At 34.7% G+C, this 25,932-nt stretch overlaps 1 protein-coding gene across 2 annotated transcripts; it reads right to left on the reverse strand.

Moving 5' to 3' along the window:
* Window positions 1-46: 46 nt before the first annotated feature.
* Eya (eya transcriptional coactivator and phosphatase 2) lies at window positions 47-23,037 on the reverse strand. Of its 2 annotated transcripts, none has more exons than XM_076785402.1 (9): window positions 22,427-23,037; window positions 10,618-10,735; window positions 9,948-10,116; window positions 9,461-9,644; window positions 6,813-6,948; window positions 6,286-6,381; window positions 4,972-5,237; window positions 3,748-4,204; window positions 47-2,321 (listed from the first exon to the last, which is right to left on the reverse strand). In XM_076785402.1, exons 2-9 carry the CDS (start codon window positions 10,727-10,729, stop codon window positions 2,140-2,142), a joined length of 1,602 nt encoding a protein of 533 aa, XP_076641517.1. In that variant the 5' UTR covers window positions 10,730-10,735; window positions 22,427-23,037; the 3' UTR covers window positions 47-2,139. The 2 variants fall into 2 exon arrangements, with proteins under 2 accessions (XP_076641517.1, XP_076641519.1); XM_076785404.1 differs by having other exon boundaries at window positions 6,298-6,381; window positions 22,427-23,034.
* Between the last annotated feature and the right edge of the window lie 2,895 nt (window positions 23,038-25,932).

A 25,932-nucleotide genomic window follows, 5' to 3' on the forward strand; every position in this document is an offset into this window, starting at 1 on the left:
TATTGAAGATCCATAGCACGGAAGTACTATATATCATAAGTTTTTTCAATACCATTTACTAAAAGCATTTATACAACAAAAGATGTACAAATATGATGAAATGTTTTGAACAGAAATTCAATTAAGTACAGAAACGAATTACACATCACTAATCGCGTTATCATATTGTTATACAAAATTAATATCGGTGATTGTGCTGAAGAATCTGTTGATGGAATTAAAATGACAATTATATATAAAAATATATATGATTTCAATAGGCACAGTTCACTTAATACAATTGCTTAGCTGTCCTAAAATTATACATAGACTGAAACAAAAGTTTATATTGTTGTGCGTTTAGTGTAAAATTGAATATATAAACAAAGGAATGCTTGTAAATCAAAGTGGAAGTGCTTAAAGTAAAACAATAATTACAATTTTTCTATAGCGATCAAATGTTTTCTTTCAAATTCTTCTACCCATTTTAATACACATATTCATATCTATGCCATCATATCTGATCTGTATGATTGAATATGAATTCTAAATAAAGAGACACATTTTTATTTAAAAAAGTAAATTTTTTCATGGGAATAAAAACAGTGTATAAATTGCGAAATATACATATAAATGATATATATCACTCATCATTTTAATTCTATTATTCAATATGATTTTTATTTTGCTGTAATTTCACACCTGAATTTCTGAATAATATTTAGTGTAGTTTTATGTAAAGATGTATTTATACAGTCAGCGTTATCTTTGTAACAATATATAAATGGACTTGTGCAAATTTTGTGCTTCTAAGATTTCCTAGTAATTTTGATTATTCATGAAGTCATGAATTCTTAGGTATTATATTATAATTGTATCACACTGCTGTACTTTTAATGTCAAGAAAAAGTAAAGTAATATTATTCAGAAATATAAAATGAATTATATACATAAGTATAGAAATCTAAAAGATAAATGTAAGTTATGAAAGGAGGATTTTAAAAACAGAAAACAAATCCTCTTATGCCAATATATAACACACAAAATGTGAGCATATATTTTGTTCAATCATTTTCAACTGAATATACCACATATTTAAAGAACTTACATAAAATTGATTTTACAGTTATTCAACGTTAACTTTGGTAATCTTATTTTTCCATTTTATTAATTAGAATTTTAATTACACAACCTATACTCTCATACATTTTGAAAATATTATTTATGCGCCTCTAATACTCTTAGAGAATTTTATGTTTGAATGACACTCACATTCTATTTAAATCACTACTTCTGTTAATCTATATAAGTCAAAACAGCTGAAATTTCGGAGATATTTTCCAATCGTACTATGATATGGACAATTCAAACAATATATGTACCTAAATATCCTAATTAATATAGGATATATACAAACAAATAACTGTTAAGATTTCATAATATTTCAGTCAAATGTTCTTGTATTAGAGCTAATGAAAAGAACATATTATAACTTTCACCAATTACTGATGAAGGTATACATTTCACTATATTTCTTTATGTGTACTGGGATTACATTGTAATGAAATAATTGGACCAAATTGTATCACAATATTCCTATAAAATCTTTCTAAAATGTTCTGAAAGATTCTCGATCGCTCGAATATTACAGCTAACGTAGTTGCGCGTACCATTTCCTCTGTAAATCTAATTTTTTCTGACCAATTCTATACTTTTCTATCATTTTGTAAAGCAGGAAATGTGTTTAAGTACAAAAAAGATACACAGTTTTCAACGAATTAATGTTCACGTCGAACATATGGTTGAAAAAGCGTCCATGAATTAAAAATATTTGTGTTATATGTATAAATCTTTACTTCTCAAATATGTTTTACCGTTACTTTCATCTTTTCATTATATATCACTTGTGGACCCTGCTTTGATCGCTCTAACGATTGACCAATGGCTTTACCTGGTAACCATATATGACAATTTTGGAGCACTGGTTGATCCTCGGTTCTAGTATTACGATTATGATAAATAGTAGAAATGTTAAAATGTCCAATATAAGAATCCTACTTATACTCTTTGATCGACTGAGTAAAGAATAATATTCTAATAGAAACATCCCGTATAACCGAAGTGTCTATCGTTTGGATATACTTTTTCAAATAGTTCTGATTAAAGAAATCCCATTTCTAAGGCGTTGTAAAGAGCCTGCGTGTCCGAGTGGCTATTTATTCTCCAGAATGGAAAGTTGTGGGCACGTGCTGCCGTTTCTTCATCAGAATCATCTCCTATTACCACGTATGTGCATCTCCGGCCAAATCGTGCTATCACCCTTCCAAAACAGCTTTCTTTCCCTAGAAATTCATATTGTCATTTATACGTACATTTAATGCGTGTCTTTTATACCCAGTTAGCCAAATGCTGTTTTGAGCAAATTTTGTATATTAATTAAATTTTGTATAATAATTTCGGCGAACCGAACGGCGCGATCTTGCGTTTCGTCGAAATGTTCAGGTCTGTACGAGGCTTAAGGATGCATGTCCACTTGACAGTAAAACTGTTGCGAGTTACTCTCAAGTGTGTTTTATTTTACACGAATTTGACTCTCGAAAGTAAGTCGCGACAGTTTTACTCTCAAATGGACATGTATCCTAATGCGGAAACAGATGGATAGGAATTAGTAGACAAATTTTGGTGCCAAATTCATAGCAAATTGTTTACTGGGTAGTTTTTATTTAGTTTACTAAAGAAAGCAACACATTAATGGTTTATAAATTAGAGAATTTTCTCTCCAATGAAACGTAATAAATACGTAGTACAGTCTTTACTCGATTTATATCCCATATATCTAGCTGATAAAAGTCCCAGAACTTAGTAGCGGTAGTACTTCGCGAAAGATCGCGAAATCTCGAAAACCATTCATTTGCGCCAAAAATGACAATTATTCGTTTTGTTGCATTCATGTTTTTGTGTGCGTGACAAACAGTCTAAAATTCAATCGTTTACCTATTACCAATTTAATAACGTAATAATAAAGGTAAATTTCATTGGAAGTATTCTTTTCATTTGATGCTATCCATTATTATTATAACTTAATTTTAATGTTATTTTTGATTTGTGATTACTTTAATTATGATATTCCATTTTTGTACGCGGTAGATTCAAAAAGGTTTCTTGAATTTACATTTTACGTGTCCCATAAAACATTACATGTATGAAACGTAAATATAAAATACATACTTAAAATTAAAAAATAGTTTGAAAAATTATATTTAAACAATTTTTCTTTTCATCAAAAATATTAATGAAAATAAATTAAAAATTATTGTTTAACAAATGCAAAACATATTTAATTATTAATCATTAAAACATATATTGAAACGTATATTTAAACGTATATTAACGATTATAAGATTTAAAAGTATATTTAACCGTTAAACACATTTTTTAAATATTTCTAGTGAAGATTTCATTGCAATAGTTCAAAAGTTATAACAAAATGTCACTAAATTCTTCGATCCGGACTAGTGTACGACGTGGTGATAATTGGTACATCTACTACTTTCTTCGACTAGTAAAAGAAACACCTTACAACATATAATACACGATTATAGATCAGAATATTATAAAAGTTTGTAGCTGGACAAATTTTATGCAGTATTTAATAATTATTGCCAAATTGCAACAACCAGAAAATTCTTCAATTTTTTTATAACAACACTACAAATGGCGACTATTGTCTATGTAATACAGATAAGAGCGAGTTTCTATGGAACTTACCAATTTTCGAGGCAGAATAAATATTTTCAATTGGGAATATTCCACCGATTCCGAAAAGCAGAACTTTTGATAGAGCAGGTACCAGTTGTGTGTTGGTGACTAATATGTTGATGCAGTGACTTCTTTTATTAATAAGACTTAAACATCTCACGGCTGATGCTAGCCAGTTATCAGTTAACACTTCGATTTCTGATCGTAATTGCAACCATTGTTCTTGTTTCGCTGCGCCTAATAGGCCACCGACGTTATTCCGATAATTACTGTAAATTTCTTTTATTTTACGATATCGGAAAGCTAGCTTTCGCATCCAATCAACACCACCTCTAACACCAGAAGCCAAACATATGCCATTGTTCGCTGATGCACATTGAAAACCATCGGTGGCAAAGTTGTAAGAAGACAGGTCCTGCCCGTTATCGTCCGACGATACATCATCAATGTGTACTTGATCACAATCCTGTAAAGTAATGTTTTTTTTTCAGTTTGTATTGATTTTTTGGAAATGTGCAAACATAAGTCACAGTTATAGCTCTTGCAATTACTGAAGATCGGTTAGGGTTAAGCAACAGGGGTGTACGAGTACTCGAGCCTCGTGCTGGGTCAAGATCCCGAACGTTTTGCAACATTTGGGTATCCGAAAATATAAAATTTAAAATTCGATTGGAAGGTCATGAAAAAGCGTCATACTCGTGCGAGCATAAATTTTTTGGATCTTAAACTTTACTGCAACCAACTGCAGCTTCGGTTATCCGAACTTTATAAACTTCCGGGATCCCGATCCGACCCGAACTTGCGGGTACCCGCACACATCTAGTACTCAAGCTTTCTTACGAAAGTGCTGTATATGTATATAGGGTAACTGCACTTAATATGGAACACCGTAATACTTCGGCAACTAACAAGGGAACATATTCAGTTATCTTACGCATCCGCAGTTTAAAAAGGTTCATGTCTTTTCAGGTCAGTCATGTCAGTGATGTCTTTAAAATTTTTAAGGTCAGTCATGTCTTTAAAATTTTAATAGAATCGATGTATCATATGCACTGCTTGTTTTAAAAGTTTTCAAATTGATACTGACAAGCAAATTTCTGAAAGTCAATCGTACGCGTGATTATTAATTAATCCGTTACAATTGCGTATGTGGTCATCTTTTCTTCAGAGTGATGGAAAATACTTCACAATCTTCAAAAATTTAATGAACATTTTAAATATCTGACCATTTACCTCCACATCATTGAAAAAGAAATGAGTATCGGCTAAATTAAATATCATTTCCTCCATCCTGTACGCCACTGGGGCCAAAAGAGTTTGATCTTTGTGGTGTTTTATTGCAAATAGTCCATTGAGCAACGAATTAAACACGACTATGGTTTCATCAAGGTTCCAGATGAATATCCGATCAGGACCGGCTTCCGTCGTATCCGCAGAACCTATACTGTTTCCACTTCCGCTTTGTCGTCTTCCGCGTTTGCAAGGTTTCGCCGTCGCCCCTAAAATACGTTCGTTCGAAACATTATTTTATATAGCTTCCTGAGTACGGTATTTAATGCACATGAAAATTAAACCAACGAGAGACCATAAAGGAAACATACAGTAATACTGGTATATCCATTTATGATATTAAATGTCTGACCTAGTTCCTTTTTTAACCACTGTTATAGCTTTCAATTTGTACAATATGTACTACTGTAAATTGTTCAAACTAGTTTGCTCTTATTTGTGGCAAAGATTTTTCTTGTGCGTTAATGTACAGTGTGTCCCACGAACTCTGTTCTCCTGAAATATCTTTGTTATTTTAAACAATAGGCGAAAATTTTTCACATAAAAGTTGTAGGATTTAAAATTTAAAGCAATTAATAATATATAGTAGTAACGGTTTTGCGACAAGTGGACGCGTAACGAATGTTATGAAACATGCTCGAAGTGTTGTGTTTCCTTGTTTCATAAGGAGAGTAATAGGATGAATAAAGTGAAATGATCTCAGTTTTAGGACAAATATGGTTTAGTCCTTTTTTATTCAAAATTTACCATTCTATGAAAATCGAACATAAGAAATAAGTCGTTCTATTTTAAAAACAAAAATGACCTTAGTATCTCCTTACGCGTCCACTTGCCAAAAAGATATTATTACTATGTTATTAAGTCCTTCAAATAACTTTTATTTAAAACATTTTCGTATATTGTTTAAAATAACGAAGACATTTTAGGCGAATAAACTTCGTGGGACACAGTGTATTCTAGTGTCATTCAAATATTAATTATTTAGAAACATTTGGAAGGGGGGAGGGGGCGTTTAGAACCTATTATGTATTTACAAAATATTAAAAATATGTTCCGAAGTTCTTTAGAATACTAAAACAACAAACTTTTATAATATCGAAAGCAATATCGAAAAAATTATTTCAGCTAGGTAAAACTATTATTACTAGAAACACAGTAAATTTATTCATCATGAAAAAGGTGATTTGGTCACCGAGCGCACAATTATGAAAAATATTAACTCGAGAGAAAAATGTAAAGGTATAACATCGCACGTACGAATCGTGTTACCTTCGATGTTTGTGGTTTCTCGTGCGGTAAGATCGCTGGCCTCGTGAGTAGTTGCATCCAACGTGAGCGCAGACTTGGTCGAATCTGTTTACAAAGAAGCGGGATTCGTTATTAAAACAATTATCATTGTATCTCAATTATCTACAGTATCATAAATCATTAACAATGCAACAAAGAAGTTGTATCGACAGAATTTTATCGAACTGGCGCACAATGTATATATGTATTAGACATCAATGATTTACATAGGAGCATTTCATCTTTGAAGTGATTTTTGAAAGTACTATAACGAGAACTACAGAAATCGAACACTTTATTATTTGTATTTCTGCGTTAACACTAGATCTACGGAGCGTTAAAAATGATTATTGATGCCTCTGAAGAATAATCTGCAAGAAAAATCTCTGAAAACTTAATGAAAAAGCCAACAATGCGTATGCAATACTGAAAAATAGAAACTTCAAAAATGCCATATCCGTCGAAACAACAAAGAGATGAATGAAAGAAAACGTTACCCCCAAAATTCAGGTTTCCGACGTTAAACGAAGCAGGTGTTGTATGATAACCGTGCATAGGATAGTATCCGGAATACTGCAGTGCATTATTAATCCTGTCGTTGCTATACAAACTGTAGGCGCTATAATCCAATTTCTGCAATACATATAAACGGAAATTGATCACTGAAATGGTAATAACCTGAGTTACTTTCATCATTTAAAAATCGGAATTGTAGGTAATAATTTATGAACATGATCCCAAGTAAAGTAATTTTTCAATTTGCAATCTGTTCCCGATTTGCTACAAATTTCCATCCAGTTTTGTCGCTCGGTATTTGAGAGCAAAGTTTTGCAAAGAATTGCCGCACTCTTAAGAGTGTAAAAAATCGAAAAATATTACATTAACTGTAAATGAGTGTTGCAACAACAATTCTGTGTAATAAAAAGTGCTTACCAAGGTACATGCATTCTTTTCACATTTAATAAAGCAGATTTTTTTTTGTACAAATTTTCAACGGTGGTTTTATTTATTAATTGCACATAAAACTTCAAATTAACATATAACAAAAACGGCAAAATGTATCCTTAGATTCATAAATATTCGGATATATTACTTATTATAGTTTATGAATTTTATAGTTTTGTTTGCAACGAACTGCTACTTTTAATTTTATAAACTTTTGAAAAAGAGTGCATACCTTTCCTTTAGGATCTATAGTGGAAAATTTTTTTATTTCTTTTTAAATTTATTAGTTGTATTGTTAAATTTCATTTTCTGTGAATAATTAACAATGCTGTAAGTATAGATCGTAAAGAATGTAAGTATAGATCGAGATTGTTTGAAAGAACGTGAATAGGGATCACATTCAAAGTACTGAGAATGTGTCGGATTTCATTTTCTGTGAAGAAGTACCTATATACAGGGTGTCCCACGTAACACTTTTCACGATTTTTCAAGTACTTGCGATAATCTGAGAAACAAATATTTTCAACAAAAGTTGATCAGTTTTCGATTGGTTATACATTGCAATAAAAAAAGTTCGAAAATAATTTTTTTTAGTATTGTCAAGGTCACCTTAATACTGTTAAGTCAAAAATACAAAATGCCGTTTAAAAAAATGAAGGTGACCTTGACAATACTAAAAAATAATTTTTTCGAACCTTTTTTTATTGCAATGTGTAGCCAATCGAAAACTGATCAACTTTTGTCGAAAATATTTGTTTGTTGTTGAAAAATCGTGAAAAGTGTTAAATGGGACACCCTATATATACATTAATAACCAAATTTAGAGAAGTGCCGAAAAATAGACTATTTGTCCGTAGTATGAAGCGTGGGGAATAGAAGAAGGGGAAGTGAAAGTGGGGACACAAGTCTTAATTCGGCGACACTGGTGTATACGTGTTCGATGCATCGTTATCACGGTTCGCGCATTAACTATTCTATGCTAACAATAAGTGGCCACACTTTCTACTTCTACACGCTGACATGAAATCTCAGTTCTTGGTGAAATTGCTTAATTTTTGATACACTTACATTTTGTATATGGCTTAAATTTTCTGAGACATAAGTGTCGAAAGTTTAGTAGAAACTCCTCTGAAAAACAAATTTTAACTCGACTAATATTATAAAAATCAACAGCGCTCTAAACGCACGCCTTACGAAGCAATGAAAGCGTGCAACTTTCGGAATTGTAAATGTTCCACCATTTATGAAACTTAGGGGAAATGGAAGAAAACATTTCAAAGATACTGTTGGGTAAACGGTCAAGCTGATTGATCTTGCCTCTAGAGAGCCACATTTTAGTTTGAAGATTAAGAACATTGTTATAACAGTTTTAGAAGAAGAATTATACAATTCTAAGCAATTTCATCCAAATAACTTATACGTTAAAAATCTATGATTTCGTGTGTAGAAGGTGTGATTACATAGCGTGATATGGTCCATATGCAATATGCGTATGGTATGACCATATCAGATATTCACTTAGTTTTATACATACATTATACGCTTGTACGTATACCGCGATATGTGCAAGTGTATAATATACATATACGAACCAATATTCGCCACAATATAGGACAACATATTATGGTTAACAAGTTAATACCACCCCAGTCAGCCAAATTTGACAATGGCAAAAAATCAGCGGAGGCTGTTAGGAGACGCAGGTAAATAGCAGATATGCAGAGGACAGTTGGTATAGCGCCCTTTACACCATCATAATCTGTTACACCAACTAGCGAGTATTTTAGTAATTGCAACTCCTACAATTTCAGTTGCAATAATAGAGGGGCGCATATACAATTATACATTTAAATGTACGAAAAGCACTAAAAGCGACTATTTTTCGTTACTTTTACTAGAATGTATGTATTATAAATAAAATGGTCGATTTTAATTCTATATACACGACCTCTATCGTAGAAATTGCAGATTGACTAGAGAATCACTAAAATCGTCACTAGATGATGGTATCTGATAAAAATCTGCTGCCAACGGGTTCTGCTGCCAATACCGCGCTTAGTTGCGGAAATAGATGGGTAGACCAACCGCGGTCGTGTCGCACTAATCTTGCGACATATTGGCGGAATTTGGCTAATTGGGACCGTTCACGATTGTAATGTAGGCATAGGGTAACGTAAGTAATACAACGAATCATGAATACCTGAGAGGATGATGATATATTCTGGGCTACGTTTGGAAAATTCGTTGTGCCACTGTTGTACGGGGTGTAAGATGAATACTGAGTCATGGAGCTTGGTGTGGTGTAGGAGGGCAAATAAGAGCTTTGTAAAGCCGAAGCATTTTTTCCCGTCGTTGTTGATCCATAAGGAGGAGAATTGTACAAACTGTCAACGTAAACATGCAACATTAATGGTAGTATAATATACAGTACATACAATCAGTACTTACTATGTGAGGACGCACATTAATATTCTAAGTGATCGCATGTAGGCACTGTGAAATCACTCTTTCAATAGAACTAAAAATCGATAATCTATTAAACTTGTAACTAATACAAGAAATATAATTGATTTGCATTTGATTGAGTGGTTGCGTCTGTCAAGTCGATATTAAATGCCCGCTTAACAATTAATCAAATGTTGGAAGGAAAAGAGTAAAAGCCATTTTAAAGGATGGAAAGCACACACCTGTTGTAATACTGATTCGTTCCGTACAATGAACTGTAGTCCGCCTTTTCCATGGAGTCCGGATACTCCTGCTCCTTTTCTTCTGCATTCTCGTCAATATACAATTCTCCACTGGGTGGTACGCTATCATTCTCAGGACAGTCCTGCACTTCGTTCTTGACCTCTGTCTCTGCCAGTGTGATCAAAACATTTCACGTTCACATGCTTTTTACTGTGACTTTTCAACAATCCTAGCGAATCTATTTTTCTCAACAGTGCAATATATGAACAAAACCGAATTTATTCAAAGCCAAACAACATTTTTATTGCAATAAGTCTAGTTCCAACCGTGGACAAGTCACAGTATCAATTGAAACTTTCACGTTTATCCCGGAAACGATCGTTTTCTATTTCGTCTACCTTCTTTACAACTTTCCCACAATTTTGCCGACAAATAATGCTGGTATCACACTCTTTTAGAATCTAAAGAATAACACCTTAAAGAACTACCTAAAATTTGGCCACTTTTTAACAATTATCATTTGACTAACTTCATTCGGTTATTTTATTAACTAGAAATTCAGTTATAGTTTAATAATAAAATATACCGTTACAGTGGGGAAAAGGAATCATTTTAGACTTTGATCATAATAATACACGTATATGTACAACAGATAGGAACTTTATTTACCATTGTTTGTGGTTCGAGGATGTTGTACCGAGGCCTCTGTCGATGAAGATACGTTACCAGCATTGTCTAAAACCCCTGCTGGTTTCGTTGGATCAGTGTCTTCGGTTAACATAGCACTCTACGTGAAACAAAAAAACGCAGTTAGCCATTTATTCGATTGAAGTGTTTGTTTAATTTCTTAAGAGGACCGCCTTGCCGCCTTGATGACTCTGTGTAACCACACACACGCATAGAAGAAACCCATATACGTATACGAAACTTGCAAAGGTTCACGGGGGCTTAGGCTGACACTTCAATATCGCAATGAGCAATTCAGACGTGGTCAATTTGGTTTCCTAAAAGTCCAATCTTATTTGGGTGCTTTAATTACAGGTCGTGCTAACGAGTCAATACAGTTCCGTCTCGAGAATCCAAATCAATGTCTGTTTTGAAAATAGGAAATTTCTACCGCTTCTTCTTCTTCTTTTGAAGTTGTCCGCTCAACACTACTTACAATTAGTGCCAGAACGAGAGGGTATGTCATATTCTATTCTTTTCCAACAAGAGAAAGAGAAGACAAGAGAGGCCACTGCAGAGCCGACAACTTTATGAGATTTATGAACTCACGTGCGTCTCCTTCTCAGTTCTTTCATTTAATCAGGCCTTTCTCGGTTAATATAAAATACTATTATATTAATATAATATATCCGTCCGAGGGATGAACTTCACACCTGCATTTCGATTGTACTGAAATTTTCGATACCTTTGCACCTTGCAAAGGTACTGACATATCCTCGATAAAAACATATAGTGCGATCATAAATTCGACCGGGAACTAAAGTACCTACTCATGTTTCGAACGTCGGGACAGAAGAATTGATAGAAATACGAGGTGCGAAGGGACTTCGGCGTCACTCCGGCTCGTATGAACTGTCTCAACTCTGTTTGAATCCAACGTTCTTTTCGTTTCGTTTCAACGTTAACGACTGTATAACGTGCACAGAAACGTAAATGTTAATTAAAAAAAAGTCAAGGTAATTTCCAGTACCATTTTTCAACTGGTATCGGCCGGCATTGGTGGAAGTGAAATTTTCACATTCACATTTGTAAGGAATATTAAACGGAACGTGGTAGGGCATTAAATGAAACAGAGCCGACGCACAGCTGAAGAAAAAGACCGATTCAGTAGCCAAAAGCATATTTTTCGGTGTTACCAAAAAAAAAAAAAATGATTTGCCTTAATTGAAAGATAAATGCCTTTCACTAACTAATACAAAAGATTTTTTGTTCTGGGTCCTTTTATTTTCAAGTTATATGTATAACATTGAACCAAACTGCAAAGGAAAAGCCAACATAGATAAATTATATAAAGTAACACAAGATAACATTTGTTTGTTTTGATATTTAAACTTTGAGTCTTTTGCGATAAAATGATCCAAGTATATATAAAAAAATGTGTATGTTGCTACAAGAATCGGCTATTGTTATTGTATAGTATGAAATTAAAAAACCACGATTTTTTACAGTTTCACTGTTAATATAGTCTTATTGAACCATTTGTCCCTTACCCGTGTACAAAAAATTATATTCGTCTAGAACCGTCTCTATAAAATATACCAATTTAACCGTTTTAGTACCACGCGGCGCACAGTGGTGCCATTTGGCCAACAAGCGGAAAAAATCAGTAAACACGAAACTACCCAAGAAAGTTTGAAAATTTGTGGAAAGCATGTCACAGGTACAATGCTTATTTGCCAAAAAAAAATTTTTTTTAAAGTTGTTACACTTTAACTAAAGTGGGGTAATTGGAAACCTCTGTATTAACGATCATTAATTTTTTATGGATGCATACAACAAATTCTTTAATAGATTTTGATCTGGCACTGATCGTTTTGGCAATGTGTAATATTGAACTAACTAACTGTGTTAAAAAAATCTCTGCCACCTTCGGCCAATATTCACTGTGATTTCAGTTTAAACTGTCAACTCCCAAAACTTTTTAAAATGAATGGCGCCGAGGTTACGGTGTATTTGATGTTTTAGGCGAATTTTTTTAGGAATACATCTAACTAATAAAAACATTTTATTTTAGTGTTAATGACAATTCTTTTTGTTACATACATTATTTCTATAGCGCTCATTGAACCACTGTCAGAAAAATACCAGTAGTATTTTTGCAACAGTGGTCCAGTGAACGAAAACTTTGTTTATTTAACATAAAAAATTGTTATTAAATATTTTTTTTATATATGAATTTCATATTTTTCTTTATTATTAAAATGTATCCCCAAAAAGTTTCACCTAAAACATCAATCCTCACCGTCGCTGAATGTACTGTAGGTAGCCCCTTAAAGTAATAGATAGGAAAATCCAATCATTCTATTGTTACAGTTTATTATGGGGAAATTCTTTTTTACGGTTACCTGGTTCGCGGAGCTGACCAACATTTTGGCCTCATTTGGTAGAAAATTAAATTCAAATCAGAGACATTTTTAGAAGGCTGTTAATAGTCTTGGTGTGAACATTTTTCAGTTCAGTTGACATTTCTTCAATTTGTTTTACAGCGATCGCGGCGTAATCGAAAACAAGATACGATTCTGCAGTGGTGAATTATTTAAAAATAAGTTTAATTGAGTTTAGTGCGGTATTTGTATAATAGTTATAAAAATGGAGTTTACGTATAAGTTTTTATCCATCATGTTTATAGAAAATACCAGTGTTAATAAGAAAGATTTTGTTTCCAAGATAGCGGAAGTAATTAAGAGCAGTTCAACTTCATCAAAGAAAAAAGAAATATTAAATTATCTTCATCCATTCAAAAGTTATAGATTTTTGGCCATTGAATAGACCCTTTTTCACTGTGCGACGGTGAAACAGTCTGAAAAATAGAAGAACGCTTTATTGAAGACTAGGATGTATGTAGACCAGTGCTGTTCAGATCCTGCCCGTAGCTTGCCTGTGCCCACGGGCCACGGGCATTCGCAGCCGCCCTTGCCCGTCAATAGGCATGTATTGACACAGCTCTGATGTAGACAGTGTGAGCGTCACTGGAAAAGTGCCTGCTCAGGCAAATTCTAACCCTAACCTCTAACCTAAAGACGCCTTGTTGCTAGCGTGTTCACTATCTCGGTTTATTGCACCCTTCAGTGCCCTGGGGTTTTCCCTAGGAGGGAACGCTTCGTGCTGTCGAGACGCACGCTGCCAAATCTCGACATTCTTTCCTTCGAATTTTTTCGCACACTCAACGTGTTTTTACTATGTATTTACCATACGATATTGTAACAAACATTCTGAGTTCAGTAGTCTATGATGCAATACAGGATATCCCATAGCTTAGGGAAACTAATTCAACCGTGGAATCTACACATGAAAATAATAAGAAAACTTTACGTAAACATCTGCCCTATTTGTTCCTGTTTTCAAGTGATAGCAATTTCCAATAACTATTAGTTTTTCACTCAATATACCCACATAACTTTCTCGATTCTCTTCAACCACTTTAAACTTACCCCTTACGACAAAGAAACTCAAGGTGACCTTCATATTTCGATAAAAAAGCAAAATAGAAAACAACTTATTACCACATTGTATGCTACTTTTGAAACCATACAACTTCCGTTTCAACAAACGTAACAAAGCCGCAGAGAACATTTTTGCAAAAGAAAAAGTTACTACTAATCACCTCAGGAATCACCGCTTTCAAGGAAGTCCAACATTTTTCAGACACTCTGTATATATCTATATCTTAGTAACCATAAAGTCTTACATGCAATTACGATTTGAAAACTACTTTAATTGTCTCAACGACAATCTGAACTATAGCAAAGATGTACATAGTAAAATTTTTTGTGGTATTTTGTTTGTTTTACTTGGAACAGAGTTACATATAATCTGGTCGGCTTACTTAATACTTATACAGTGTGTAGAATTAATCACTATATTGGAAATTGGGCACAAGAAATTTTAATTATGTCGATAGTATTTATTAAATAGCTGGAAACACTCTGCCAACATTGATAAGAACGTTCGTGAACTCTTCTCAGCGCGAAACAAAATTCCACTCTCTCATGTTTGCGTTACTTAGCATTACACTACTCAAGGTATTAGTTAGTTAAAACGGGAAAGACTAGTTCAAATCGTTATGTGAGAATACCTCTACAAAGATGAGAACGAGCTAACTGGTCATCAAGGTTCATTAATTCACGTGTTTCAAACTATTTTCCAGAAGTTGTCTGGTTTTAGCTATTCTTGCGACAAATTCTCTTTCACAGTGTCATACAATTTTTCGGAATACCTTCTTCATTTTGGAGTTACAAGTACGTAACAACATGGACGAATTAGGTTTTCGTGCCACGTGCATAACTTGACTTGATAGCCATTTTATTTATTGTATTACTAACTTTTTTGTAAAAGTAACTTGCAATACGCACACTTAAATACAGCAGTAATATTTAGAAATCCGATTAGTAAAAAAACGGACGAACATTTATTAAATGTACTATGTTAAATGCATTACAGTTTCCATAATTGATTATAGAAAACTGTATATTAAGTTTATCATTTTGCGATATTCTGTTAAATATGTTACATTTGGAATCACTTATTTTATCGATATAAAACATTATTTGAAACAGCTAACAGTACTTTCAAAAAGTGACAAAAAACATTTGGAAACAATTTAAACAATACTATATTTGTAGTAACAAAAGTTGTGCCTGAGTGTATCTTACAAATTCTTCTGGTACATTCCCCTCAGCGCAATAACAAGCGATCGTAGACGTTGAGGATCCCTGATGGTGCTTTATGTCTCGCAGAACTGCTTGATCTTTTCGATTGAAAATGAAATCTACGTTGTAACTTTCCTTGACGTTTTTTTTTTCATAAGAATGATCTGCTCCGTCATTTGATATTGTTACATTTTGTCTCAGATTCGTGAATTTAAGATAAATCCAATAATTATTATTATTATCACGAATACTTTTTAAATAAATATGAAGAAATCCAGTTTTTATTAACAGTAGAAATATATTAATAAAAATATGTACTGATGAATGTATACTGAAGAGGTAATTGCAAGGGCAACGCTCTACTACTTTTAATTTCACAGATACTTATTATAACAGCCAAAAATATAGTGATATTTTAGTGACAACAAAAATATTCATATATATAATACTTATACGAAGCTTCTCACTTGAACAATTTATTTGATCACCTATTTCTGATAGAATTAACTAGCACTTTTATTTTCCAACTAAATTAATTTATGTATGATTAGGATTAAATGACAAATGGGCCAAATGACCAATGAATGAACACCACTTTCTAACGAATGCACGAGTGAACCGAGTATGATAATTATGATAATTATCCTAAAAAACTTATCATAGAATTTTTTAACCACCTCAAAATACAAATTGCTAATCTCACGACACAATACTTACCCTGAATACGTGGGATGTCGTTCGAACAACTGTTAAATAAATTAATATAGTGGCGAATAGGTTAAACAGAAATTAGATCTCTTTATCGAGACATCTGTGAATTTACAATAGTTACTGCATAAATTTCAACATGAAGAGGACATCATAAATATTCTCTCTTCGAGTAATACGAATTATGTTTATCCACTGGTGGTGTTCATTTACTGGACAGGACATCTAGTATGCTTTATGGCTAACTTTCTCGTCACGATTCCACTCATTGACTGCCGACGAAAACAGAGAGACCAAAGCGATCTTTACTGGTTCCAGTTGAAGGAAAAGGGTTCACGTTCGCGCCGGGTTCATTATTGTCTGCCAATTGCGAGTCGAAGAGGTGGAGTGACCGGATGGGTAGGCGTATACCAGGAACCTTCAGGAACAGCCAATGAAACCTCCTTTCACGATGTTTTACATTATGTATTCTTTATGTTGCCAAGTCACTATCTGCCTGTGCTCCGCCCTTATCCACGCATATACACAGTGCAACTCGCCTGCTCTGCACTATTCAACGTTCAGCAAAGAATGAAGTTGTTGCGTTTAGGGCGCTTTCACACCGATTAATATCGCAATGATAGACTATATGCGAGATCTCAAATTCCAGTTTATTTATAAAATACAATGAAAACTAAACAAAAGAAACCGAACCATTTGCTTAAGTTTCCCATCTTCTAATACTGACCACGTAGCGGCTGAAAACTACTTTGTCCAAACATCTTTTGGCAATTCTAATAGGTTTATGAAAATTTTCGATTATTAATGCTAGAACGCTCAAGGAGTCAGAAAGTGTTCTCGAAATTTCAAACATTGGCTTATTCGAGAGAAATTTGTGTAGAAGTCGGGTGGATTGTGTTGGAAAAATATTATCTGTAAAATCGTTATTACCCTGCTGTGAACACAATATAACCTTCCCCCTCAAACTGACATGAAATATTGTAAAATCTTAAGTGTCCAACCGTAAACGTGTCGATAGAGTTTATGGAAAATTCTAAGAGTTTTTGTTGTATGTTCCCAAAAACCTCAAGATTAACTTAACAGTGTGAACATTAATCAAAGAAATGGAATATTCGAAACATCTTTTTGCAATTGACACATTGGACTTCCTTTAACTTTTAGCTGCATGGTTTTGCTACTCAGCAACATATTAATATTGTTTAGTGTATTAGTGAAATGTAACAATTAGATGAAATGAACACAATAAATGCGTTAAATACTAAGAGGATCATGCGCGTTAACTATTACAATCCACAGTTAACACCGCAAAAGGAGATAAAAAGTAAAAATTTAGATTGAACGTTTCCGAAATGAAGAAAAAATCCTAATTGGACATTGGTGCGAGTTTCTGCCACCCCCAAATGCTCGGTAATACGATATTCCACTATTTAACTCCTTGGAAGTGGAATGCGGATTCAAACTGAAGGGAAAACTCAAGTATCATAATGAAATATAACGCGCAAATAGAAAACATTGAACTGCATTTATCCGGGCATAAGTGCTTGTATTTATGCATATGTATGTATACATACAGTGCAAAATGCTTAGGTTACTACAATTTCATTGTCCACTTCATTTTGTTCCTGATTACATGTAGGTATGCATACATAAATATTTTTAACGTATGTCGGTATAACATATGTATAACATAAAGGGGAAAAAAATGTTCTGTACGGGGTTACTAGTCACTAGTTAAGTTAGTACGAGGTTATTTTCCATATACATTTAAGAAAAAATTGAGAAATATCTTTATCATTTCATACATTATAAAAACCAATTAACACCAAGTGGTCATAATTGCAACGAGATAAGGTTTTAACGACAATAGTTCATAACAGTTCTTGTTTTTCGAAAGACAGACAGTGCATTGATAAACAACACTAATTACAATTGCGTAAATATAACTAATCTTAATTGAAGATCATAATTATCTGCTCCGACAATTATGTATATCGGAATCGTGTACTCAGGGTAAATATTTCCCGTACGTTGTTTGGATTCGAATAAATCATTGTCAAGGATCGATTGTTTCGAGAAAGTCTTTACATGTCGCGCATGTCACATGTATGTATGTAGTACGTATGTACACGACGATTCTGTGTAAATGTCGATGCGATTGTTCGCCGTGGGACACATTAACAAGAAGTTATGCCGCGTATCGAAATACAACGAGAAACGAGAACATAATTAGCTCGGCAATATGTTTGCACGACAAAGGCGCTTGATTTCATTTTCAATATCGGTACAATTGTCGGACAAAAGCGATTACACAGTACGCATTTCTCGCTTTTATACTCTACAAAAAAGAATTAATCCTCTTCCCGCCCAGGTGACCAGAGATTATTAGGCCAGAATATTGTAGTTACATAACATCCGTTAGAATGAAAATTAAACAACAATCTTAAACAGTTATTTGAATAAAGAAGCATACTGAAAAATTTGTCAATTTGTAATCTTTACTCATTGTAAAAGAAAACATTTGAAATACATCATTTTGGTAGGCATGGTAGTTCACCCTGATGTTAAAACCATCAATAAAGCATTCATCACTCTTGGCTGTTATTCTTTTAGATGGTGATTCTTGCATCTTTATGAGCTAAACTAGAATGTTTATTTTAAGTAAAATTAAAAAACACAGAACAACATTTTTCTAGATAAGTGTCATATTTACCATGTTCTGATAATAGCAAGATGAGCTTGCTGATTCGCAAGTGTAGCTGTTCCGTAAAGATTGTTCTATAAAGTGTAATTTCTTTTTACATAAACCGATTTCTTGAATAATTTTGCGCACAAATGATCTAGTTTAATTATCAAAAACTCCAGAGTTTATGAAATATTGAAATGCAAAATAAATATAAATATACATTTGTTATCGATTTTATTTAATTTTTGATTTTTTTCTTATTTGCGTTCAAACAGTTATTGCACGAAAATAATTAATATTTGTGCATTAATTTCTGATGAAACCATGAAATCCGTATAATTCGATTCTCCCATCTCTACAGGAACTAATCAAACTCGGGATTGTGTGGGCAGCTGTTAAAGAAACGTTTGGTGAACATGGTGAATGGAACAGAACTTGATATATCTGTTTACATTGAATTCACAAATTTATTTGCGTAATACGAAGCTTAGCGTAGTCATACAAAGGCGTCACGTCGCACGCTATCCTCTTTTCTTTTCTAATGTCACTTTCACGACTGAAAGACAATTACTTTGCTCTACAATCGTAGAACTTTTATATCATTAAATTTTTCGAATGTGCCTACTGTTGAGTCCGAGGCGATCAAAAATACGTCAATTGTGCCTGAATATATTTAAATTATTATTTAACACACTATCGATTAAACTGTTTCTCTTCTACTTTAAACATTAAAAAAAAAAGTAACTGCAATGTGTTGTCTCTGTTTTACAAACAGTAAAGGAAAACTGATGTGCCTTCATGGCTATACCAGTTGTTATACACAATTCTTAACGAACAGAAAATGTAATGTGTGTGTAATGTTGGCTGATTTCTCCGTAATTAGAACCAAATCAGATTTGAAATTCAATAAGAAAACACTTGGAACATGAAATTCTTCTCCTTAAATAATGTTCTAGAAATTTCAGAAAAAAGAGTTCTTTACAGCTGTTCAAATCACTTTTTCTTAATAGTTTATTGCAAAAACATTGTTGCATTTTAAACCTTTAACTACGGCTGTCGTCAATAGACGACGACACGGAACTTTCGGGAGATACGGCAGTCGTCAATAAGCGATTTGATTAATTATGTCGGGAACGATTTATTTTATCGAGATTGCGTCGATGCAACAAGTGCATAGAGTGTTTATGTTTCTTATGTACACAAATCATCACATATAGACAAGAAATGAATGTACAACTTTGCATTTGTACAACTTTTCTTCTTTTTTTGTTTTGCGTGTAGACAGACACATTAGTGAATATACACCAGTAGCTAAAGGATTAAATTTGTCTGTAACCATGCCGTTACATTCATAATTTCCTTCGGTACGATTACAAATTTGACACAAATCATTTCTTTCAAATGCATCAAAAGACCGAAGTACTGCCCCGTTAAGTTAAAACACTGTACGATCCTTCTCAACTGAAATTTTTATAAAATCACAGACATATCTTTAAATGTAGCAGTAGGTATGACAACAAGCAACGTTTCATATATATTATATGTACTCAGGCTCACGAAAATATTCAATCACCCTTTAAAACAGTATAACTTTTTTTAAATTGGACCAAACGAACTGACTTTTTTGGAGCAATTAGAAGAATTGGTTTACCGAATGACGTGCAAAAAAGATTTCGAAAAAATTGCAATTGCTAGGAATTCCTCTTGCTAGGAAGAGCAAATAAAAAAGGCACTTTCCAAAACTTTTTTATTTGAGCCTGTAATGAAAATTGAAAATATACATTTTGTAGATCTGTGTTAGTTATGCAGGTATCGAAAATTTCATCGAAATCGGTTGACGCAGATAAAAACGGCAAGCATCGAAAGATGTTAGAATCTGTGGGTTTTAAGCAGAAACTGACCAAAAGTTGTGAAAAACTATGATTTTCAACATCTTTAACTATTTGTAGCTCGTGTGTATATTAACCGATTTCGATGAAATTTTCAGCATGTGTATAACTAACATAGATCTACAAAACGGGCATTTTACATTTCTATTACAGGATCAAATAAAGAAGTTGTAGAAAGTGCTATTTTTATTTTCTCATGTAATTCTTAACAATTGCAACTTTTTCAAAATCTTTTCTGCACATCATTTGGAAAACCAATTCTTCCAATTGCTCAAAAAAGTCTGGTCGTTTGGTCCAATTTAAAAAGAGTTATACTGTTTTAAAGGGCGTTCGAATACTTTCGTGAGCCTGTGTATATACCTGAATACGCTGACTGTTGTGTCACCCATATTAACAGAGAATTTTTGCGCTAACAGGGCGAATGTATTAAGTATGCCTACGATTTACGAAATGCGAGGGAATTGAAAGATGAAAATTCAGATGAACATCTGGCGTCGTAACATCTCAGTGTTCGTTTTGTTAACAAAATTACTAAGGACTTTGTCTAATTGTTACGGTCGCCGAGTGGCCGCTCACCACTCAACTTATCTCTCACTCGTTACCCGAAACTCCGTATTCAGATAATAAATTCATCCGTCTCTGCAAAAAATTACGCGTACGCGTCCTTTCGGTGGAGCTATGCGAAGGGCACGTTATTCGAAATTGTGTTATTATTTACTTCCCCGAAGAATAGAGGTCCCGGAGAGGAAAGACGAAAGGCGCTCGTGGCTTATCTAAACAAAACGTGCGGCGAAGTGTTTAAAGCAGGCGAGTTGCTTAGGTTGCTGCTATCCGGCCATCCATCAGCCGTCAAAGAAATGCAATGAAACGAGAGGAATGCGTTGCCGGTGCGGCATATAGGTACGTGCACCGTACCTAGTCACTGTGCACGACACTCCGTGTCCCACGGAGCACGGTCAGCTTACATTTGAAAGGCGGAAAAAGAAAAATAAGAAGAGGGATGGTTACACTGCGGGTCAAGACAAAAGGTTCTAGCCCGGAACGCCCTGACGGCTCTGGTAACCGTTCCCAACCGTTGCAGCCATGGAAATCGCGAGAGCTCCCGACTCACTCTATTAAGAATATTTTGTTCGCCACGATCGGTCACGACCGCCACAACCAAAATCATTTTTGCTTCGACAGTCTTGGATCTGACGGAACTTCGTATCCTCATTCCGTCACCGGCGCTGTACGTATTAATTACCCGGTGTTCTTGTGGGCGGAGCTGTCTTATTACGTCGCGGGCAGCGGCCAGTTTTCTAGCGGGAACGTACAATGTATGTATGTGCATGTTACTTAGCGCTACACAGCGGCCAACCAATTAAAATACATTACTGGTAACGAACCGAATGAGATGCATAAGTTACGCATGCTCAATTGATAATAACTTTACACGTGTGTGCACGTGCGCGCGCGCACGCACCGAACCACGTCCGCGTAACATGCGTGACTCCTGCACATCTAATAATTTAAGGAACCCACACATACTCGTGCGAAACCATAGGATGCGATACATCATGCTTCCCACGTGGCGGTTGTTGAGAAATTTTATTTAATTGAATTGTCAGAACCGATTCTTTTTTTTTTTTTCTTGAACTATTTCGATACGGTGTCTTTGGCATTAACAAGATCGCAACATTTTTCGCTTCAATCGTTGCTTTAGACTGCCAAGGCCTACTCGTTCATCGGGGAGAGTTCGTATTTGAATCGTCGCGTTGAAAATAATCATAGTTGCACGGTCGATAGAACCGAGCATAAATAAAATATTCGTTCAAAGTTCAAACCTTATATTCGGTGTTGGATCAAACGAAGATGCTTCGATAAAAATTCTCGTGGATCAAGGAAGCAGTAGCTGGTGTCCTTCCGATAGCAACATCATCATCCCTCCTCGTGTCGTTGGCTCGTAATTGAGTGCGTGTAGAAGACGCACTTGACGGTGTTCGAGCACACTATCTCTCACTTTTCTCGCACTTTCCACAACCACGAGATCATCGTGACCACCGGAGGATACTCTGTCACTGATCGTTATGACCCTAACGACACCCAAGACAGAGGAGAAAAAAAAGAGGGGGAGAGGAAAATCAATCGTCGAAAACTCGAGAAACCACTTGTCAGACCGAAGGAAGAGGACTAGCGACGAACTTGATGAATAGGAAACGGTAGATCGGCAAATTGCGTTTTTGGAAACGTATCCTGTGTTTTCTCCCTGCGTGTAGCCTTCGCGACAAAGGGTGAAATGCGCGTCCACGTCTCGTTTCGTCTCGTTTCGTTTCCTCTCGCCTCTTGTCTCGTGTCTCGTCTCGTTTCGCCGCGACGAACCGAATCGAACAATGCTCGATCTCTCTAGGCGAGGAGACGGGTTCGGTACGCCGTGCTTTTCGTACGTCGAGGCTTTCTGACGGATTCTCTCTCGTCTCTCACGGACGCAGCCGCCAGGCACTATTGTTTCCCTGCGGAGGGTATCGGCTCAGCTCGGCGTGCGATACGCTACAGCCTGTAGAGTTCTGAGCATGCGAAATGTCGCTTGCCACCCCCGCCCGGTGGTCACGTGGTTGGCCGGCCCGGTTCTGTATCTCTTTCGCTCTTTCGTCCCCCGTCTCTATTCCTCTTCCCCTCTTTGTCCTGCTGTCGGTGTTCACCCTGGTCGTCTCACTCCGTCCGTTGGACGCACACAGGTCGCTCGTTAATTAGAATGAGAGGAGCAAACAGCAACTCGCTCGGCCACTCAGCTGTGCGAAACAGAGACAAACAGACGACGAAGGACGGTGTACAACGGAAAAGAAAGATAGAAGGCAGCGAGTTACCCCCTCATTCGAATAATTGTCACCTCCTGTCACCGTTCGTTTTTATGAATCGTCCGGAACTGACAAGCTAGCAGCGCTGTATGGTCCTTTTTTCTTCCTGTAATACTCAAGAGAAACCCCCGAGGGAATAGTAATCGAGCTGATCTATGATATTGATAACGGGAAAAAAATTAACCAAGCACTCGTGGGATAAAGAAATTAGCAGCGATCGGTTGTGAAACGGCTTCCACGTGACAGTGATCGTCGCAGCTCCATTGGAAATTGTTAGTTCTCGAAAGATTCGATAGATTCGATGGATCACCGCGGCGTTTGCGCGTTCATTGTGTCCACGGCGCTACGCGTACACAATTATTTGGATTTAACACCTTTTTTTTGGGTTGGGACTTTGGGACAGGTTCTCAAACATACGCGCCGGGAGATGTGACGCGACAACGATAGTCCACGTTGTTTTTTTTTTTTACATCACGACACTACGTGGCACGTTTCTTGTTTTCTCCTTTTTCTCTCCTTTGTTTTATAATCGGAGATAGAGAATTCTTGACGGGAGGTCCAACGGTCCCGCGTCATATTCGTTGGCTTCTCGGAAGGAGACTGTGTTCTTCTATTCTTTTTTGTCCGTTTATTGATTATGGCGTGATAAAAACACAGCAAAATATTTACGCCTGCCGTTTCGCATTGAAAAGAAGTTTTATGCATTCTTGGACGAAACTATGACTGATTAAACCTACGAATTATATCTCTAACTTGCGTAATTATTAAACTGTGAATCTTTATCATATTTTAATTAATTATTTTATAAAAATCGGAAGAAGGGAAGTATTCTTTTCATCGACTAGAATGCTGCTTGTGGTGAACCTAGAATAATAGCAGAATTAATTTTTTTTATTATACACGTTTTCTTGTTTAGTAATTACGAATCTCCGAACAACTTGCGTAGATACATTGTCTTTTCTAGCTTGTAAATTCCTTTGCTTACTTTTAATCGCATGGCAAACGCTTATTAACGCCCGCTTTAGAATTTCTTTCACGACTACACTGCATATTAATTTGCTAAAAGCAATAAAAATATGGATTAAACGTCGGGTTAAAGAGATAGTATGCAGTTTCAGCAAAAAATACGCGAATAGCATTTATATTTGTTGAATTTTGTTGGCGAAGGATTGAACGAAAAATCTTTTTTGTCCGTCGTTACACATTTACTTAAAAGGTTACTTAAAATTAGAAATAGTATAATATCCTGTTTTTCACGGAGGTAATGCGTTTCAGCGAGTAAAGATTGTCGTTTAAACGAATGATTACAACAATCGCGTTAATTAAATTCTTTTGTACTACGATAACACTTCAGGAATAATTTCACGGATATTAAAAGCGTGGTCATAACCGTAAGGCGGAGATCATGTCTTTGACTATGATAATCGGGGTGTACAAGACAAGGGTACCAACTTAATTTCGCACCATCCGCCTTTACGTCCGATGCGCATTTTATAACGACTAGATGGATTCTCAAATTTCCGCCCAACTTTACATAATATTACCGGAATTTTTTCAGCGTGCTCTAATGTAATTGGTATACAGATCATTTTTCAAGCCGTGAAAATTATTGCAAGCACGAATACGACAGTAACATAGATCGAAAGTTTCTTCAATCAGAAAGATAACAAATGGTAGTAGCGTGAAAGAATTTTTAATTAAAATTTAATTTTTTGTACGACATTTATATTCAAAAAATCGTTTTTCAATATTCTTTGAAGATTTTCATTTTTAAATATTTCATAGCTTATTTTCATTCAGCTTTTTACATAGCTTATTTTCATTTTTAATTTTAGTTACTAAGAATCCAAGTTAAACAATTCCATATTTGAGTACTACTATGTTATTTTTATGTAATTTTCAAAGTATAACATTTAAATCTTAAATAGTTTTTGTTTTTGTTTGCATTTTTGCGTGTTGTTGTGAAAGTTTCCCATCACTTTTGTTTCTCCAAAAGTGTATAAGAACAATACGTTTTGTGTCATGTCATGTGGTCGACTTCATCCAACATTTCACGAAGTTTGAAAACGAAATTTGCAACAATTTGTGAAATATTTAGAAAGGTATTTCCTACGCAATAGTTAACAGATAATATTAATTTTGCGTTCCTTTTATTAAAAGTGCGCAATTTGCCACTTCATGTCTCCTAATATTTTACAGTTTCTGTTTTCTTTAATGTACTTACACTGGCATATGTAGTAATCAATTGTAATAATTAATACAATTTTCTCTCAATTAAAAATCATTAAAATTAATTTGCATAAGCGATATAGGATTTTCATACGTTGACAAATGAAACAGATGAGACTTCTTCAAATAATCAGTCAAATATATCGCATGCCATTTACATTTTACCCGGATCGAAGGATTTCACAAATAATTTTATAACAAACTCTCATTTAGTCCAAATTTTAAATACTTTTAGCTTCAAAATAACATAATTGCGACAAGTACAA

The sequence above is a fragment of the Halictus rubicundus genome, chromosome 3 (assembly GCF_050948215.1).
Source record: "Halictus rubicundus isolate RS-2024b chromosome 3, iyHalRubi1_principal, whole genome shotgun sequence".
Lineage (NCBI taxonomy): Eukaryota > Metazoa > Arthropoda > Insecta > Hymenoptera > Halictidae > Halictus > Halictus rubicundus.

What these genes read in the sequence shown, in the direction of transcription:
- Eya (XM_076785402.1), bottom strand. Translation starts at nt 10,729, where the DNA reads ATGTTAACCGAAGACACTGATCCAACGAAACCAGCAGGGGTTTTAGAC. An exon ending in ATATATCATCATCCTCTCAG is followed by an intron (nt 6,949 to 9,460) that starts GTATTCATGATT and finishes TATGTATTGCAG; the next exon opens with AAATTGGATTATAGCGCCTA. An exon ending in TTATTCTGCCTCGAAAATTG is followed by an intron (nt 2,322 to 3,747) that starts GTAAGTTCCATA and finishes ATGAATTTCTAG; the next exon opens with GGAAAGAAAGCTGTTTTGGA.